At 50.6% G+C, this 18,814-nt stretch overlaps 1 protein-coding gene across 5 annotated transcripts in view; it reads left to right on the forward strand.

Annotated features, from left to right (window-relative positions):
- Positions 1-18,814, forward strand: part of Rab11fip4 (RAB11 family interacting protein 4) — a 108,023-nt gene that overhangs the window by 63,542 nt on the left and 25,667 nt on the right. Inside the window, exon 1 of one of the 5 annotated variants that reach the window (XM_031351343.1) lies at positions 6,727-7,021. The exons of 3 other annotated variants lie outside the window; for them this stretch is intronic. In XM_031351343.1, the coding sequence (XP_031207203.1) occupies positions 6,992-7,021 (30 nt within the window). In that variant the 5' untranslated portion in view covers positions 6,727-6,991. Of the gene's footprint in view, positions 1-6,726; positions 7,022-8,474; positions 8,499-18,814 lie in introns of those variants that run through there. One more of the 5 variants, XM_031351344.1, reaches the window with a different exon arrangement.

The following is an 18,814-nucleotide window of genomic DNA, read 5'->3' on the forward strand; positions in this document are numbered from 1 at the left end:
CAGGTCTTCACCCATTAGGAAGGAAGGAGAACAGGAAGAAATGGTGCCTTCAGCCATGATCATGAGGCCGTGCCCACTGCCATCAGTGAGCCTATGGCAGGGCAGCTGCTAAGACTTTCCAACGCACCTGAGCACTTTTTACCCAGGGACATGAGCACCGGCTTCACCCTGCCATTTGTGTTACATTGTAAGCAACCTGTAGACAGTTGTGGGTTCTTAATCCATGCAGGTCAGGAACCACACTGCCTTACCAGCCATTGCTCGCTCTCGAAGTTGACAGTGAATTGCTCTGGGCGGGGTGACTTATCCCGACTACTCCAGTCCAGGGGAAGGTGAGAGGTGAGGAGTCTGGGAAGAGAAGTATTTACACTGTCCTGGGTGTGGCGAGCAGTTACCTGATGTCACCAGTGCAAGGGAGAGGAAGTCCCTCCTAGTCCTCCCAATTCTGAATCAAAAGGAACCTTGTTCCTTTTCCTTCCCCAGGCTCCCCTACTCGGGCGACTGTATGACTCAAAGATGTGTGTCAAAGAGGAAACATGGCTTTTCTCACCGCCATCCCCTCCTGTCAGGTTTAAATGACTAAGTGCTCACTCCTGTGGGCATTGGAGCTATAGGCCCAGGGTAGTGGTGCATGCCTTTAATCTCAGGAGGCAGAGGCAGGTAGTTCTCTGTGTGTGTTAGGGGCTAACCTTGTCTCATCTATATATCAAGCTTCTAGGCTAGCTAAAATTACAAAGGGAACCCCTGCCTCAAAAAGGAGGAGGAAGAGGAGGAGGGAGAAGAGGAGGGAGAAGAGGAGGAGGAAGAAAAGGGGGAAGAAGAGAGAAAATGTGAACCTTGAAGACCTGGTGCCACCCAATCTGCACAGGATCCAGCCAGGTGTTAGGAAGGGGCTGGCCTGAGGCCCTGATTATTGCAGGATCCGTTCCTGGTGTAGCCCAGGGTATGGAGATGGAGGAATCCTCGCCTGTGCTGTCCAGCATCGAGAGGCTTGTGGATCTGGGAAAGCCGAACAAGGGATGGGAGTGGGAAAGAGGAGAGGTCCTGCTTCCCAGGAAGATGCTGTGCAGCCCCTGTCACAAACCTGCTAGAGAGCAAGAGCTCAGGCTTCCAGGGGCTCCCAGGTTTCCTGAGTAGCAGGTCACAAACCTGCTAGAGAGCAAGAGCTCAGGCTTCCAGGGGCTCCCAGGTTTCCTGAGTAGGTGATGGGACATGACTTTCCTTTGGGGTGACAGTCACTTGGGGGTGACTGCCACTTAGGTTCCTGCAGAACTGCTTGTACCTCTCTTCCTTTCCTGGGCCACGGTACCATTATGATGCATCCACTGTGTTCTGAGACTGGAAGCTGAGACTTAAGTCAGCTGACACTTCCTAAGCGTATATTCTAGGTAACTCTGAAGAGAGGTGACAAAGGACAAGAAGAGCATGTGGTGCAGTCCCAGCAGGCTTTGGCTGCACAGTGACACTGTATTGAACAGGAGCCATGTCCAAAGTGTACATGTTGACAGTAGCAACCTGCTCATGTGACTCGGTGTGACTGATATTGACAGTTCTAGTTAATGACTGATGTCTATCATGGAGAGCACTGGGCTGGAGGGGGAAGAAGGAAGCCTGGCTAAGATCTTGGCTGTCCCAGGTAGACTGGACAGCAGGAATGAGTGAAGCCGTTCCTGCCTTGGAGCTGCTTTTGGGTGTGGTTACACTGGAGGAGAGGTTGTAAATATGGCCTCACGTGGAAGACCATATGCTAAGTAGACAGAGGGAAACTCTTATATATTTTTAATCTTAAGAAATGTTTCAGCCAGGTGTGGTTGTGTGCATACCTTCGATCCCAGCACTTGAAAGGCAGAGGCTGGCAGATCTCTTTGAGTTTGAGGCCAACCTGATCTACAGAGTGAGTTCCAGGACAACCAGGGCTTATGTAGAGAGACTCTGTCTCAAAAAAATTAAAACCCTTTTTATTACATTTATTTATTTATTGTGTGTGGAGATCAGAGGACAGTCTTTAGGAGACCATCATGTAGGATCTAAGCACTGAACTCAGGTCATCAGGCTTAGTGGCAAGTAGCAAGTGACTTTACTGAATGAGCTATCTTGTTGGTTGTTTATTTACTTGTTATCTCTGTAAGTAGGTGCATGGTGCTGGGTGGCACGTAGAAGTCAGAGGCAGCTTTTTGGAGTAGGTTTTATTTATTTGGTTTTTCCAGTAAAGGTTTCTCTGTGTAGTCCTGGCTGTCCTGGACCTCTCTCTGTAGACCAGGCTGGCCTCAGACTCACAGAGATCCACCTGTCTCTGCCTCCTGTGTACTGGGATCAAAGGCATGCACCACCACTGCCTGGCTTTTTTTTTTTTAAGTATGTGTATATGTGTGTGTGTATGTACATGTGAGCTCAGGTGCCCTCAGACTTTAGAAGAGGACATTAGATCCCCTGGATCTGGAGTTACAGATAGTTGTGAACTAACTTCCTTCCTTCCTTCCTCCCTTTCTTTCTTTTTTAAATATTTATTTATTTAATATATGTGAGGACACTGTTGCTGTCTTCAGACACACCAGAAGAGGGCATTGGATCCCATTATAGATGGTTGTGAGCCACCATGTGGTTGCTGGGACTTGAACTCAGGACCTCTGGAAGAGCAGTCAGTGAGTGCCATCTCTCCATCTCTCCGGCCCAGTTGTAAACTTTCTGGTGTAGGTGCTGGGAACTGAACTAGGTCTTCTACAGGAGTAGTATGCACTCTTAACCATGGGGTGTCTCTCCATCTTATCAGTCGCCTGGAGCTTTTATCTCATGCAGGGTCGCCACAGGACCCAGGGGTGTTCAGAGGGCAGTTTGAGACCCCCGGGGCCAGACTTAGGTGGTGGTTTTCTATTTGCTGTTGGCCCTCAGCTGTTGTCTGCTCACTCAGCTAAGGTTGGTAAGCTTGGGTAATGCTAACACCGAGGAACTTGCTCCTTTCCTGCATCCACTGGGAGGGAACATCATCGTAGGTCAGGAAGGGTGTGCTCACCTAAGAACTGACTATTCCCACCTACACCACCCAAATGACCATGCGGTTTTGGAGGGCAGGAGCTTTGCTGGCTGACACTTTTCTCTGTCAGCTTCTACCAACTCTGGCATCCAGCTTCATGGGAGTATGGTGTACCCACACTCACAGGAAAGTCAGTCCCATGACAGGAAGAATCAATCTTTTGGAGTGGCTGGGCCATCTGAGAATTATTCTTGGATACATTCTCTGGAAGAGGGTTTGTTTTGAATGTTGTTTTTTTTCTCCTCAAAAAGCAAGTCAGATCCCTTAGGAGACTCAAGCCACTGGGCTAGCAAGGCAAAACCAGCAACTAACAGAGATTTGTCCTTAGCTCTCGGGCCCCCACATGTTGTTCAGTCCTTAAAGCCACTCGATCCAGTTAGCACCCCCACCTCAACATCATTGATTCCCCTGAACCCTGCTGGCAGGTGGCAGGCCTCTCCTGGAAGTGAGGGGAAGGTTCCCCCACAAGCCTTTCAGTTCCTCCCAGCTCTCCATAAAGATATTGTATCCACGGTGTAGATAGGGCTCAGCAGAGGTGAAGAACCTCTCTTCAGGAGCAGAATTGTTCTTTAATCAGAACAATCAGGGAGTGGAGTGAAGACTATGCACCAGGGTGTAGGGGCTTGAGTTTTGTAGGGCAAAAAAAGGGAATTCTGGAGATTCTTGTCCATGGACCTCTTTTCTGCTTTCCCAAGGTCGTAAATGTTGGCAGAGGCCTTATCACATTGCCATCTGTACCAGGAGTTCTCCTGGCATGTTGACTCTTAGTCCAGAGCCTCCCTGCTCCTAACTGCCTGGGAGAGAGTGCTCAGTTCTCCTGCAGGGAGTTTCTCAGGCTGCCTGAAGCTTTTTCGTTATTAATCCTTTACATAGTTTAGTAATGACTTCTATTTACTGAGTGCCTGCTTTCTCTCAGATTCCGTGCTAAATATAAATTTATGTGTGTGTTTGTATGCATGTATATGCATGTGTGTATATATAACATATATATATATAACATATGTATATATATATATATATATATGTTTTATTTTGTTCTTCCCAACATTTAAAAATGTTCCCACAATTTAATTTAATTTGCAATGATTAGGACTGCCAGGTGGTGGTGGTGGTGCACACCTTTAATCTCAACGTTATGGAGACAGAGGCAGGTGGATTTCTGAGTTCAAAGCCAGCCTGATCTACAGATTGTGTTCCAGGACATCCAGGTCTATACAGAGAAACCATGTCTTGGAAAAAAATTCTTTTTAAATCACGGGTCTAATCTAAGATCCATCACTGTTACCTCTAAATCCTAAAATGACAATCACTGTTCTCTCGACTGTGTAGACGAACTTAATTTACAGGGTCTTTTAGCCATGGCCCTTGGTTCTGGGGCCTAACACTGAGTTAGGCAGCTGGCGAGTGCTGGGGTTAAGGGGTATGTTGGAGGGATGCTGTGGTGTCACAAGCACTGCTCTGCACATGTACTTCACTGTCTCACCCACACCTCATACCTGAAAGGGGAAGTGTCTTATTCTATTTTATAGAGGAAGACACTGAGGCCCCGGCACATTGGGCAACTTCCTGGTGGCAAACAGAAGGCAGCGGCAACGTGCAGTGCGTCTGAGCATGCCTATCACTTTGCCTTTTAGTTTTTTTTTTTTTTTTGAGAAAAGGTCTCACTTTGTAGCATAGACTGTCCTTAAACTCGGCCATCCCCTGGCCTCTGACTCTGTTGGGGTTACTGGCATAAACTACCCTATCCAGTTCAATTTGTTTTTTAGGATAATAACCTAACCCACTTCCTGTGAGAAAAGTAGAAAGGGCCCCACTGACACCACCCACTCTATAGAGTTCTTAAGCATGTCATGCAAGGGGGGAAAAATCAAAAAAAAAAAAAAATTGCTTAACCAGACTACTGCATTTTAAAAGCCACAGCTGGGTTTCCTGGCTCAGCGTGAGCTGGGGGTGGGGGAGGGCGTTGCCAGGTTTCACTTTTCCCACTGGTTTGGTTAAATGACTGCAGATACCTAGAAGGCATGACTACCTCAAGTCCTGCTTCCTGGAGCAGTTCAGAACATGGGCCTTTGAACCCATGAGGAGAAAACATGGTAGGTCACCTGGATTTAGCCATGCCCACACCACTAAAGACCACCGAGTTCAGGTCTCAGAGCCAATCACCCAGGAGTCTCACCTTTGCCTGGGGTTTAGCATTCAGTGTGCTCACAACGAGAGGGCACACAGCAGCAACTCAGGAGATGGCCTCTAGCGTTCCCTTCTTACAGACTGAGTCTCAAAAAGCTTATGGAAACTCCCAGGTCAAGGAGCTGACAAACAGGACTCAAACCCAGGTCTGCTGTCCTCCAAAGCCAAGATACAGTTCATTGACCCTGAATATCTAGGACGGAGACTGGACTGAGCCAGTGTGAGAAACCGTCTGTGGCGTCTGTACACAGTTCTGAAGGTCATGTAGAAACTACAAGACGTAAATTCAGAGAAGGCCTTACAAGATGGAATTCACCACTCTCACAGACCTTAACATGGAGGGACCTTACCACTCTACTAGCTAAGGCTGTCTAAGCCAAGCTGCAAGTCTAGTGGGCTTTGAGCAGGTAAGCAGAGAGGTGGTTGGGAATTTATTGCTCACACACAGTGGGTGGAGAAAGAGGTTGAGAGCAAAGGGCCAGAGCAGTGGTTCTCAACCTTCTTGATACTGTGACCCTTCAACACAGTTCATCATGCTGTGGTGACCTCCAACCATATCATTATTTTCATTGCTACTTCATAACTGTAATTTTGCTACTGTTATGAATTGTAATATAAATATCTGAAATGTGACCCGTGTGAAAGTCATTCAACTCCAAAGGGGTTACACCCCAAAGGTCGAGAAATGCTGAGCTAGAGAGCAGCAGGTGTGTGTGTGTGTGTGTGTGTGTGTGTGTGTGTGAGTGTATGAGTGTGAGTGTGTGTGAGTGTGTATGAGTGTGAGGGTGTGTGTGTGTGTTTGTGAGTGTGTGTGTGATATGAAGCCACCTTGCCCATCCTAACCATACCCAAGTACTTGTGTCACTGTGTAGAGTATAAAGAACTCAAGAAGGTGGCATGAGGAGTCAGGAAGATAGTCGGACTTTCCCTCAGTTATGTAAAACACTACCGAATTGAAGGGAAACTGTGATTCTAAAGTGTGCTGTCTTGCTTGAATTCTAACTTTCGGCCTTGTTTAAATCCTGAGTGTCAGTGTTTCCAATGGAAATCCTTCTTTTTTTGTTGAGTTCTCTAGTTCTTAGATTGGTGTTTGTTTCTTGTATACTTGCCACTTGTATCTTGCTACTGGGCTAGCTGTGGAGAGCTCTCGCTTGGTGTGAAGAAAAACTTAAGACTTCAGCTGGTGGTGGGTTGGGGTAGGCTTTTAGTTGGCGAGTTTGAGCCAAACAGTGCTGCCTGAATCTCGTAGCACTGAGATATTAAGTTTGAGTAGTGACATAGCACTGAGGGCGGGAGAATTTAGCCCACACTCTGGTGTTTAATCTGCTGCAGTAACTGCGCGCTCAGGCAAGCTCCACCCACCGAGGCGCCGACCGTGTGGTCATTGGCGGCCACCGCCTCCGCCACCTGCCCCTTACCTTGGGTGGGCGGGGCTACCTGGGCCCCGCCCCCGCGGCTCGGGTTCCCAGGCCGCTGAGCCTCAGGACCCGCCCCCTGTGCGAGGCCCCGCCGCCTGAGCCCGGGGAGCCCGGGCGCCTCGTGATGTCACGGCAGCTTTGATACAAAGAGCCCCTTCGGCCCACGCGGGTCTCCCGGCAACGGGTGCAGGCGGGGGCGGGACCGACGTTTTCAACTGGTGCGGAGCAGTGCGCCTCCCGGATTGTTTTCTGAGCACCGCGCTGGCTTCGTCCCCGCACTCCCTGCCCGATCCGACTCGACCAGCGGTCGGCTTCTTGTTCATCTGCAGCGGCCCGACCTGCGGCCGGTCGGGGGATGCGCTCCCCGCCGGCTCCCGGATGCCAGGTAAGCAGCGGCCGCGGACGCACCTAGCCTGGACCCCGGAATGGGAAGTTGGTGGATTCGCTTACACCCTCCCCACGCTGCCCAGGGAGAACAGAGTACCTTCGCAAAACCACTGACCCCTCTGCCTGCTCTCTTCGGCCCGCGCCCAGGTGCGAACGTGAGCGGAACCAGCTCTGTGCCCGAGGAGGGTGGCCGAGATCCCTGTGGCGCCGTTCCAGAAGTGTTTTAGGGGAATCTGGTGGAACTGGGAAGGGAACTTGTCAGCCCCCATCAGTGCCCTGCTCTTGGCTGGGCTGCTTCCATAGGGAGCTAGCTGTAAGTGGCGAAGTTTTTTCCGTAGGTGTTGGCGACTACAGGAAGCCGGTTTCCTGCAGCTCCCGTCCCCCGGGGTATCTGAGGGGTCAGAAGACAGAACCAGCCTAGTGTAGGGATTTGAGACAGGACCTGCTTCCCCTCAGCAAGATGCTACTGTGGGTGGAGGTGTACGCAGGCTACCAGCCTATGCCCTTGAGTCCTGTAAGAGCTCACAGTCCACCTCAATCTAAATTGTTGACACAGTTGCTTCTCTTACAAGTGTCTTCCAGGGCCTAGCATCGCAGCCACTGTAAACCTGGTACCAAGACAGCCCTAGACCACATTCTGTACCCTTGTCACCTCTCCACCTCCTACCTCTGGTCCTGCTTTCCCCCAAAAGAGATAGAAATGATTCCTTGCTGGACTCTGAAGGACTCACCGTTTTCACTGGTTGATTTATAGCACACCCCCGTCCCCCAAAGGAGCAGAGGGGTCAGAGGTCCTGCTTCGTGCTTGGTGCTCTCTCCCTTTTGGATTGGCCTCTACTTTGCAGTGGTTCTTGAAGATCTCCAAATCTCTGCCTCCCTTCACAGAGCAAGAGGCAGGTGGTAATTGCTTGGGTTCCCACACTCCCTTGGGCAATTTCCAGGGCCCTTGCCTGGTGAAAGATGGTGTTTATTATTGCTAGGGAAAAGAGTCTTAGTGGGGAAGGTCTTACTGCAAAAGACCACTGCTCTCTCTTCCACCTACTTTCACTAGCTGAGATCTCACATTTCAGCCCCAGCTTCTAGTATCATGGCACTGACCCAGACTTTAACCTGCTTAGCAGACTCACAAGAGGCAGGGTTAAATACCCAGGGAACTTTATATGTGGGACACATCCTTGCCCTCCAGAGGACCTTGAGTTCCGGGGTATAATCTGACACCACCCAGCTACCTTGAATGCCTGGGCCAGTTCATGTTGGTTCTTTGAGGTCAGTGGCCTACAGACATGGGGGAAGATGGTGAAGAATGTGCGGCTGGGCCCTGTAGGCAGCACAACTTGATTTGGTTGGCTGCCTGGTGGAAACCACGTCGGACCATTGACTTCTGGGTGTAGGTGTAGGGATCAGAGTAAATGACAAGGCATACCTGAGAGATAAGACTGGGCTGCAGGGCAGGGATGGCTTACTGGCCTGGCCAGGTAAGCAAGCTGGAAGGTCTGACCTTTGCCCCAAGGAAGATCTTATGGGACAGACTGCCTGGAGCCTGTCCTTGGAAAGGGCTTCAGCCAGGGGAAGGAGGAAAGGCTGAGCTTAGAAGGACCGCAGTGGTTTGAGCTGTCCTTTCTGGGGCTCTACAGGATAACAGCAGCATGGGGGCAGGAGGAGAGTCCCTTCTGCCTGTTTGTGCCAGGCCTAAAGCAAGCTGGCACCTCCCAGTTTCTGCTGCCCTGGGAGACCTTCTCTCTGGGAGCTGTCACTGCTCACTCATTTTCCTGATGGTGATGGCCGGGTGCCTTGTTCTAGGGGGCTGGAAGTTCTTCTTGGTAGCCTGTTGTGCCTATGTTTCCTCCGCTGTGAACCTTGCCTTGAGGGATCTTAGAACTTTACTTCTGTATATTTATTTTAGGTGAGGGTCAGGAGGAGCTGGAACGGGAGAGATTTCCTGTGAGATTCCCAGACAGGCAGGCATCTGTAGGGTTAGAATAGCCTGTGCAGAAAGTTCCAATCCACCCTCTGGCCTATGCTGTCTTTTGGCACAGGGCTTGTGTTTTAAACAGGAAGATTCATTGTCTGGCTTAGCATCTGGCATTCGTGGGGTCTCTGGCTCACCATCTGGCATTAGCTGGGTCTCATGCCCAGGCCTCACCAGGTACACAGGACCCTAGGGTGCTCTGTTTTCTCTGTGTCAGTTCTGCTAGCTCATGACTCAGTACCTAATTCTTTATGGCGTCAAATCACAGGTCATGACATGAGGAAGACCGTTCTGGTGTCCTTGCTAGAATAAGGGGGTCCTGCCCCAACCAGCTGGGCATATAGTTTGGCACGCCAACCTGGTATTTTATCGGACATTGTGATCTTCTTTCCTGGATGGCACCCTGTCTCCTCTATCAGGTGGCATTTCAGGGCATAGTGCTTTTCCTGTTTCTGTCAGCTCACATTGCCTGGCACGAGGCAGATGCTGCTTCACTCATTCGCAGCATAGAAGCTTAGATATCTGATTTTTGCCAGCTTCTGTGCTCAGTGTTGGCTGTGGCAGTTCAGGGAGATGGATGTGAGTCCTTGCTTCCTGGAGCTGTATTATGGGAATGAGGAGCCAGAAGTTAGACATCCAGTAAGATGGGGTGAAAAACAGGCAGGAAGAACAGAGGGGCGCTGGGTTCTAACCAGTGGCCAGAGAAGTCTGCTGAGTAGGGACGCCTTGATGGGTGGGTGAGTAACAGGCGGTAGGAACAGCGACTGAAACATTCCTGAGGTGGGCCCTGTGTCTAACCTGGTGTGTCCAGCAGGACTGCAGCGTTTAGCTGTGCCTGGAGACAGACCAGGGGAATGAGCTCTGAGAGATGGAGGGACCTTGCTGCTTGCTATCAGACAGCTGGGGGGTAGGGTGAGAGCAGCCACGGCTTTGCGGCTGGAAATCTGCCCTAGTCGCCGTTCACGGCTCTGCTGTCTTGTAGTCCTCAGTTTTAAGGGGTAAATGGCATCTCTCAGGGAAGAGAGATGTCTGTGTGACTTGAGTCTGCTCTCAGCTTCCTGACCTCAACCTGGGACTGGGCAGATAAGCCTGTCCACGTGGCCCTGCGTGGGTGCGGATCATGTGTTCTCCATCGCAGAGCCGGAACTAGTAGAAGCCTTGCTGGTGGCACGCAGTGTCTTAGAGTTGTGCTTGGAGCCTGTCTCATTGTTCATACTGGTCAGCTCCTGTTAGGTGGGGCAAGACCAGTTATAAGACCCGCTGTGTAGCTCACACGCTCACTGGCTCCTTCTTGGCTCTGTCTCCATCTGTCTGCAGATCCTCCTTGTCCTCGGGGGTGGTGGGGTGGGGTGGGGGGTTAGATGTCCCTCCACCTGTCTGTCGTGGGCAGTTGGCCTCTTAATTCAGGACACCTGTCTGTTAAGGATCCCGAAGAGGCCTTCACACCCAGGCAGCAGCTTTTGGGGGTTCATCTCTAGGGTTCAAAGCATGGGTTTTAGACACCTCTCCCCATCCACTGTCCCAGTATGGTTTGTGTCCAAGAGTTAGGGTGCCATTGAGTTGCCAGTGGCTGGAATGAGTTGGTGGCTATTTCTCCTGGGCTAGACTGTTGGTAGCTTTCAGCTTGACCTCATTTCAAAGCAGCATTGCTCTAGAGACTCCAGTGGGCAGCAGAGTTGTGGAGAGTTTGCCCAATGTCTGACTGGGCATGGCAGTCCTTACCTGGGCGCCCAGGGCCTCATTGAACTACTGTTAATTAAATGGAATTTAGCATTGGCCAGCTCACATGGGCGTGTTAGAACTGATGGACCTTACTTGGGCTCCAACGAAGTTTGATTCTTAGGGAGCTGGAACACGGATTCTCAGAACTTTCATGGGTACCTGGGGAGCCTGTTGATGCTGCCCTTGATTTTACAGTGACCCAGGATGGGGATGACCAGCACAAGCAATAGCCAGGGATATGTTTATCCTAGAAAGGTCAGCTGAGGGGCCAGAGCCATAGTTGTCTGGGTGACCTCCAGTCTCAGTCGTGTCCAGCAGTGGGTTCTAGTAATGGCAGCGTGTCCAGCTGCATTGCTCCCTTTAACAATGAGGAAGGAGGGTCTCCCTTGGTCAGAATTGTAAGTGGTTTAACCAGCTTTGTCTTCCCAGACAAATGAGTTCTTTCTCAACCGTTTTAACATTATTTAAATCAAAACAGGGATCTGACAGTTATTAAGATCTGAGTCTTTGCCTGTGGGGTCCTTACCTTTAAATGGTTTAAGTGTGTGTTTGTGTGTGTATGCGTGTGTATATGTGTGCTTGTGTGTTTGTGGGGGGGAGGGGGCATGTGCAGAGACATCAGGTGTCCCTTGAGTTCGAGTTACAGGTAGTTATGAGCCACCTGATATGGGTGGTGCTGGGAACCAAACTTGGGTTCTTTTAACTACTGAGCCATCATCTCTCTAGCCTCTGAATATTTTTTAAAGTGTGTGTGTGTCTATGTCTCTGTGTGTGTGTGTACTCATGTGTGCCTGAGTGAAAGCACTGGTAGAGGCAGAGGAGTTGGATCCCTGCCGAAGCTCGGAGGCAGCTGAGAGCTGCTCACATGGGTGCTCATAATCCAAGCTCAGGGCCTCTGGAAGAGCAAACACACACCCCAAACCTCTGAGCTGCCTCTCTAGCACCCCTCCCTCTTCAAAAATAAAAACCAGGGGGGAAAAATCCCCAAAAAGTAGGGTCTCACTATGTAGTCCTTTAGGGCCTGGCAATCAGTGTGTGAACTAGGCTGGTGTGGAATTCACAGACATCCTCCTGTCTCTGCCTCCCCAGTTCTGGAATCACATAGACACATAGGAATATGTCACTATGCCTGGCTGAGTCTTTCTCTTTTAAGGGAATAGAAGAGGAAGGCCTAAACAGAGCCAGGGTTTGGGAGAAGGCAGGGTATTCTCTGGTCATCTTGACTCCCAAACCTCCATGTCCTACAAGCCTGGTGTCATAAAAAGAGAACCCATACTTCATAACTCAGCTGGCTAGAGGGGAAAGGGATGCGAGCCAAAGATCGGGGGTCTGTGTGTCTGTGTGTGTGTGTGTCTGTGTGTGTGTCTGTGTGTGTGTGTGCGCATGTGTGTGTGCGTGTGTGCACGCTTGCACGCGTTTTTTGGCTCCCAACTTAAGTCCCTGTGTTCAGATGGGAGAGTGTAGAAGTTGTCCCTTTGTTTCTGTTCACTGGTTTCCTCTGAGAGAAAAGCCTGTGTCAACCAAGTTCCTCTTCCTCAGACAACCGGATTCCCAGGGCCTGTTTTCTTAGGGTAGAAAAATAGGTTTGGGAGCCTTGAAAACATCTGAGCATAGACCTGGCTCTTGGCTCCACCACTCGATGCCTGAGGTAGACTGTTTAATTCTGTGCCTCAGCTTCCTCACCTGCTGCACAAGAGCAGCAAAAGTCCTGCCTCCAGGCATGCCTCATGATCCTACAGAACAGAAACCCAAAGGGCACTTGGGTTGGCATTTCAGATCCTGCCAGCCTCCCCAGCTTCTTCTCTGGACTGATAAGCTCAGTGCCCAGCAGAGAGGCTAGCAGTATGTCTTGATGAAATAGGAGTGGGGTGGGGCGTGTGGACTCCATCTCCTGAGGGTCTGTCTGTGTAAGAGAAGCCAAGTCCTTTCTCGGTGGTGCCTGTATTTTTAAAGACGCCGGCTTGGTCTCCGCACATCAGTGGGGATCCAAGAGGCTGGCACCCGAGTGGCAATCTGTGAATAAGATGCAAAGCACATTCTGAGGTGACAGCCTTCTCCCCAGGGGCTTGGTGTGGAGCCGCACTTGGCCTGTGCTCTCTGGGGCTGTGCACTCTGCAACGCTCTGCCCCCCCCTGCCCGCCCGCATCCCCCTCGCCACAGTAGTCTATAAGGGGAGCGACGCCCTGTGTTTCTACCCGACCACCCATCTTTCTAGCCGTGACCTGCCCATGCCTGCACCTGTGCCCTGGGAAGGGCTCACTTGGAGCAGTGCTACTCTCTGCCCAGCAGCCCACAATCCGCCTTATTAAAGTGCTGTGGCTTCATCTAGCTGCAAAGGCTGCAGGAGGGCTGGAGAGGGGCCAGGCTAAAAGGTGCAGGCTGTACAGCCACAGGCCACATTAGGGGACTGTCCTTGGTAGTCTTCCAGGGAGCCAGATGTACCTGCTTGTCCAGCTTGGCCGCTTTGAGCTCTGCAGATCCTCGGAAGTGAGGCCAGACAGCCTGACTTGGCCGGTACAGTGGGTGGTGGTCAGAGCAAGTCTGCCTGACATGGGGAGGTAATAACCTTGAGGCGATGGCCTTGGGGCCGAGTGAGGTCCATGTTTGCAAGGCGGTCCTGGCCAGTGCATCTTTATAGTGTAGTTATCTGCATAGTACGTAGTTGTACCCATTAGAGAAGAGGGTTGGATACTCTTACAGTATCATGAGGGGCGGGGAGACAGAAAGTGTATAGGTACATGTATGTGTGCTGTGTGCACGCCTAATATGTACTCATGTGTACAGTGTGAATGGAGTCATTGACCACCATGGGCACACACAGGATAAAGAACTGACTGGGTCCTCATTTCCGTTTATACTCTCCAGATTCTGAGACACCTTTTCCCTTTAGCATGTTGACGACTCCGATGGGTGTGTGTAGTATACACTTGGCGGTGTTATGACTTAGCTGACAGCACCCTTCTTTTCTTGGTGCACTTAAAATAACAGTGCGTCTAAAACAGAGGCAGCTCGGATTTAATGAAACACAGAAACTAGGTAACCTCTGGAGAAATTATGTAATTTGCCCAGTTTCTGCAAAGCAGGGACAGAAGAGCCACCTGTAGTGGTTTGAGGGACAGTGTTATGTGGTTCAAATGGGTAAGCTCGTGTACTGGGCTCAGATCCCTGTGGGTTCTGCAGCTGTGTGGTTCTGGGAGAGCAGAACAGCCACTCTGAGCCTCAGGTCCTTCCCCACTCTGTGGGACCGTGAGCTCACGGAGTTGTCGGTTGTCTCGTGTGTGTGTGTGTGTGTGTGTGTGTGTGTGTGTGTGTGTGTGTGTGTGTAAAATCACCTTTCTGTGTTCCTGCTGGCTGTCATCTTAGTTCACACAGTCAGTTTATACACTACTCTTCCCTAAAAGGAGATCAGGAGCGGGGAGCTATTACTGACCCCCACCTCCACCCCCACCCCAAGGTAGTGGCAGGGGTGTGTATGTGTGTGTGTGTGTGTCTGCACCACTTGGATACCTGGCACCTACTTAGGCCAGAAGAGGGCATTGGATCCTTTGAGACTGGAGTTACACAAAGTTAACCACTTTGTGGGTGCTGGCAACTGAACCCAGGTCTTCTGGAAGATCACCACTTAACTGCCCTTAACTGCCCAGCCATCTTTCTAGCCTCCTTGACTAATTTATAATCCTTAGGCCTTCCTTCATTTTCTCACCATGCCTGAGGTTTTCTTTTTGCATATGCTTTCCCTTAGCAGCCTTCTTTCAAATCTGTCTCCACTGGAGTTTCCTGGGGCTGGGAGGACAGGAGGGTTACCCTCCGGTCTGTGCTATGGTTTCTGCCCCTTCCACCTAAGCCCCAGTGCTGCCGGCACTACTGGTTTCTGTCTGAACAGCCTGCATGTCTCAACTTTGGCGTCTCTGGTGCTCAGAGTTTTTCACCAAGAGGTTGGGGATTCCTCTGATCCCTCCTCACTGAGCTGATTATCAGACCTGCTCTTCAGGCCCCAGTCCTTACGGCTCTGCAATTCTTTGTATGTCTGAGTTTCCCGTTCTGAGAGATGCTACACATGGTAGGTGTTTAGCAGATGGTCCTTCTCACTTGGTTGTGACAACATTGTGCTTCTCTCCGTGACAGCGCTCGTGGAAGGGTCCATGGATGCTCTGGGCAGGGAGCAATGGTGGAGTCCTGTGAGCAGGCATCCTGAGTTACCATTGTTTAGGGGGGCTGGGCTGCAGCAGTCGGTAGGATGGAGGTGGAAGGTGGGGTGAGCCCTGAGCCTTTAAGGGCTCCGGTGGACCGTGTGGATACTCTCTGGGATACTCTCTGAGGTGGGAGGAGGGTTTGGGGGCAGTGGATCATGTTTGAGGTCCTGGCAGTCAGATCTTGGGAACATCTTGGTGCTGGGGCTTTGCCAGGTGCTCTGTGAGCAAGTAGTAGCTTCAAACCGCGTTTCCTCGGGTCTCCTCTCCGTCCCTTGCCTGTCTTCTCTTAAGGTTCTGGTAGCATCTACCTGACTTTTCCACCTTTTGTGCAGAGTCGGAGCTTTACACCCCCTTCTTTCAGGAGGTAGCACTAACTTGTGGGTGCGGGCCAGATAACAGGAGGTTGGTGCATGTCAGGAAGAGCTTGTGGGAGGGCCTAGCTGCAGGTCTGAGGGGCTACTGCCACGCCTCTGAAAGGTTGCATTGGTCTCCCCTGTGAATCTACAGCCTTTTGAGCTCAGATTATAGCTGTACTCCAGTCCAGTGCTCTTTTACCTGCCCCCTACTGGGCAGAGCTTGGGAGGGCACTAAAAGAGGCCCCAGGACAGGAAGGACCCCATGCTAAGCCAGCAGTGCTGGAGCCCCTGAGCTGGTGGGAGCACAAGAGGACAGAGCAGGGAGAGGTCTGCATGAAGGCCCTGGCCTAGGTGGTGCGCGTGGTGAGGGAGGAAGCCACTGGCTACCCATCCCTCCCTTCCATCAGCTTGCTTTTGTGTCTGCTTTAAACAGAGCCTCTCCAGCAGCTGTGGGTGAACGTTGGCACCTCACTGGGCATTCCATGGCCTGAGGGGTTTTGTGGCAGAGGGAGGGGGGTAGGTCCCCTTTTGGCTTCAGGTTTCAGGCTGTGTGTCACTTCACTGGGGACACTCCCCAACAGTGGCCAGCCACCTCATCTCTCTTGAGATTCCCCACACAGAGGGCGGAGGACTGGCCACTGCTTTCTAAGGCTTCACCTGAAATCCGTGCCCCTCCTGCCACAGGATAGAATATGGAGCTCCCAAAGTCAGCCCAAGAGTGCCGGGCCATGTGAATAATTAAGCCCTCACTTCAAACAGCCACATCTTTAAAAGCTATAATTTGTAGCCCAAAATAGCTGCCTGTTCCAGGAGCCAGGAGAGCCCTTGTGCAGGCTTCAGTGTAGTCTGTGTGTTTTGCTTTGACAATAACACGTGAGTTGCCCTGGCCCACAGTTTCTTAGGAGAGCCTGAGGCACAGTGACTGATAGGAACGGAATCTTCCCAGGGTGCTTGGGGAATAGTTTCTTTGAGAAGTCAAATCCAGTGCAGTGGCGAGCCTGCAATTCCAGCACTTGGGAGGCAGAGGCAGGCAGGTTTTTGTGAATCCCAGGCCAGCCAAGGGTACAGAGACTGCAAGATCTAATCCCAAGAACAAACAAAAAAGGGAGAGAACATAGCTGCGGTGTCTGAAGTGAGGTTTAGGTGCATGTGGCCTTAGTAGGTAGATGTGGATGTAAAGAGGGAAAATGGCAGTGTGTTGAGGGAAGCCTGGACTGTGCTTAGGGTGCAGTCCTCTGTAGAATATGCCTCTTCACAGGATTTAGGGGAGAAAGCAAGAGTTCTCCCCTTGTGGCTCTACAAGCCCCCCTCTGTTTGTGGAGAGATTTTCTGTGGTTCAGATAGGTGGGTGAAGGAACCTCAGGCTAACAGGAAATGCCTCCCTGGACCCTCTGCTTCTCCGTGGCTGGCATGCCTGGAATTCTTGGGGCTAGCTGCCGCTTTTGTTTCCAGATGTGGAAGCAATTTAAATTCTGTTTTCATAAACCCTGGGAGTTTGCCTCCGAAGTCCACATGCTCATTTGGAAATCAAGGTCATTGACTCGGACTAGAGGGGAAGGGGTAGACCAGATATCTTCTTTGAATCCTTCTTGTTAAAAAAAATAGGTTTACTAAGGCACTTAGGTGTGAGACCCTGGGTTTTTGTACAGTTACACCTCATCTAGGGCTGAGTTGAAGGCGGGTTTACCTCCTCTCCTGTGAATTTTTCTTGGAGATGATTCAGCCAGCCTCTGCTGGATCTTTAGTTACCATCACTGTACTGAACAGCTGTGGGGGAAGGGGAAGAAGGCCCTCTGGAGGCTGGCATCACAGCTGAGCTGGGTGCCCACGTGTCCCCAGAGTGGTAGAGGCCCTTCTTCCTGTCCTGGCCACAACAAAGGAAGAAATCTGCTCTGGATTTTAAGTAGCCAGAAATACTGTCTGGTGTAGAGAAACTGGAAATATCTTGCTTAATTACTGGGCCCTTCTAGCCACAGAGGTGGCTGCCCCAGGATTAGAGGCTGTGTGTACAAGCAGGGGCTGTGGCTGTGTGGCTGCCTGCCTGCCTGCCGTCTCTGCATCCTTTAACTAGTCACTGTTCACATCTGTTTCGTAACCCACAGCAGGATTGTGGACAAACAAAATTACCTCTGCTGTTGCACTGTCTGACTGCACTGGCAACTTTTTTTCCCTCTGAGACAAGGTTTGACTTTGTAGCCCTGGCCGTCCTGTAATTTAATCTGTATAGCAGGGTGGCCTAGAACTCACGAAATCTGCCTGCTTCTGCTTTCCACGCACTGGAATTAAAAGTATGGGCTACCACGCCTGGCCTCGGCACCATCAGTTTTTAATATCCATGGTTGTTGTTGTTGTTGTTGTTATTATTATCATTATTATTTTTGTTGTTGTTGTTTTTTAAAGATTTATTTATTATTTATTTATTATAAGTACACTGTAGCTGTCTTCAGACACACCAGAAGAGGGCGTCAGACCTCATTACGGATGGTTGTGAGCCACCATGTGGTTGCTGGGATTTGAACTCATGACCTTCAGAAGAGCAATCGGTGCTCTTACCCGCTGAGCCATCTCTCCAGCCCCCTGTTATCATTATTATTATTATTATGGCACCTATTCCCATCTTGTGTATACATGTGAGGAGCCTGGGTAGAAACATCCACTGATTGGGGATCCCTATGGGCCTCCCCTGAAGCAAAGGGAAGGACTATTAGTTGTTGGGACTATCATATCAAAGTAATTCAGACCTAGTGGTTTAGACACTTGACATAAATTTCCTCAGGGTTCTGGAAGCTACATTTGAGGGCAGGGTGCTATCAGGAGTGTTTCTTATAAAGTCTCTGTTCTTGGTCATTCCCTCTGCCCCACACCTTCATTTCTCTTCTCCCTTCTATTGTTTTGCATGTTTTTTTGTTTTTTGTTTTTGTTTTTTTGAAATAGGTTCTCATGTAGCCCAGGCTGGCCTCAAACTTGCTATGTAGCTCTGGTGGAAGGCTTGGAATCCCTGGTGTTCCTGCCTCCGCCTACAGAGTGCTGGGCTTATAGGTGTGCATCGCCATGTTCCTAAGGACACCAGCCGGTTGGATGGTGCTCACTCTGAAGCTCTTGTTTCTTTCCATTCAGTTGTTTTTTTTTTTTTTTAAAAGACCCTAACTCAAACAACAATGAATTCTGAGGTGCCAGATGCTAAGAGTTTTACATACATTGCTGAAGGGTTTGGGGAGCCTTCCTCCAAAGGGAGGAGCAAAATGAGGGAGCACGTAGCCTAAGATCCCGAGGGAGCTCAGTGGAGGGAGATAGCACACTTTCATACACAGGCCCACCCCTGCCAGGGCTCCTGACCAAATGCACCATTTGGAATTGGGGGACAGTTTAGGTATCGTTGCCTCTTCAGAAGCTCTCCTGCCTGTCCTCTGGTAGTCTTGTGGGGTGCTTGGTTCTCCAGGCCTGGTGTTTCTGGGGTTCTGATCCTGGAGTGTTTTTCTTTAAGGGTGCGTTGCTTGTGTATGTCACTTTTATCTGGTTCTTCAAGACAGGGTTTCCCTGTGTAGCCCCAG

Source organism: Mastomys coucha, unplaced genomic scaffold (genome assembly GCF_008632895.1).
Source record: "Mastomys coucha isolate ucsf_1 unplaced genomic scaffold, UCSF_Mcou_1 pScaffold5, whole genome shotgun sequence".
NCBI lineage: Eukaryota > Metazoa > Chordata > Mammalia > Rodentia > Muridae > Mastomys > Mastomys coucha.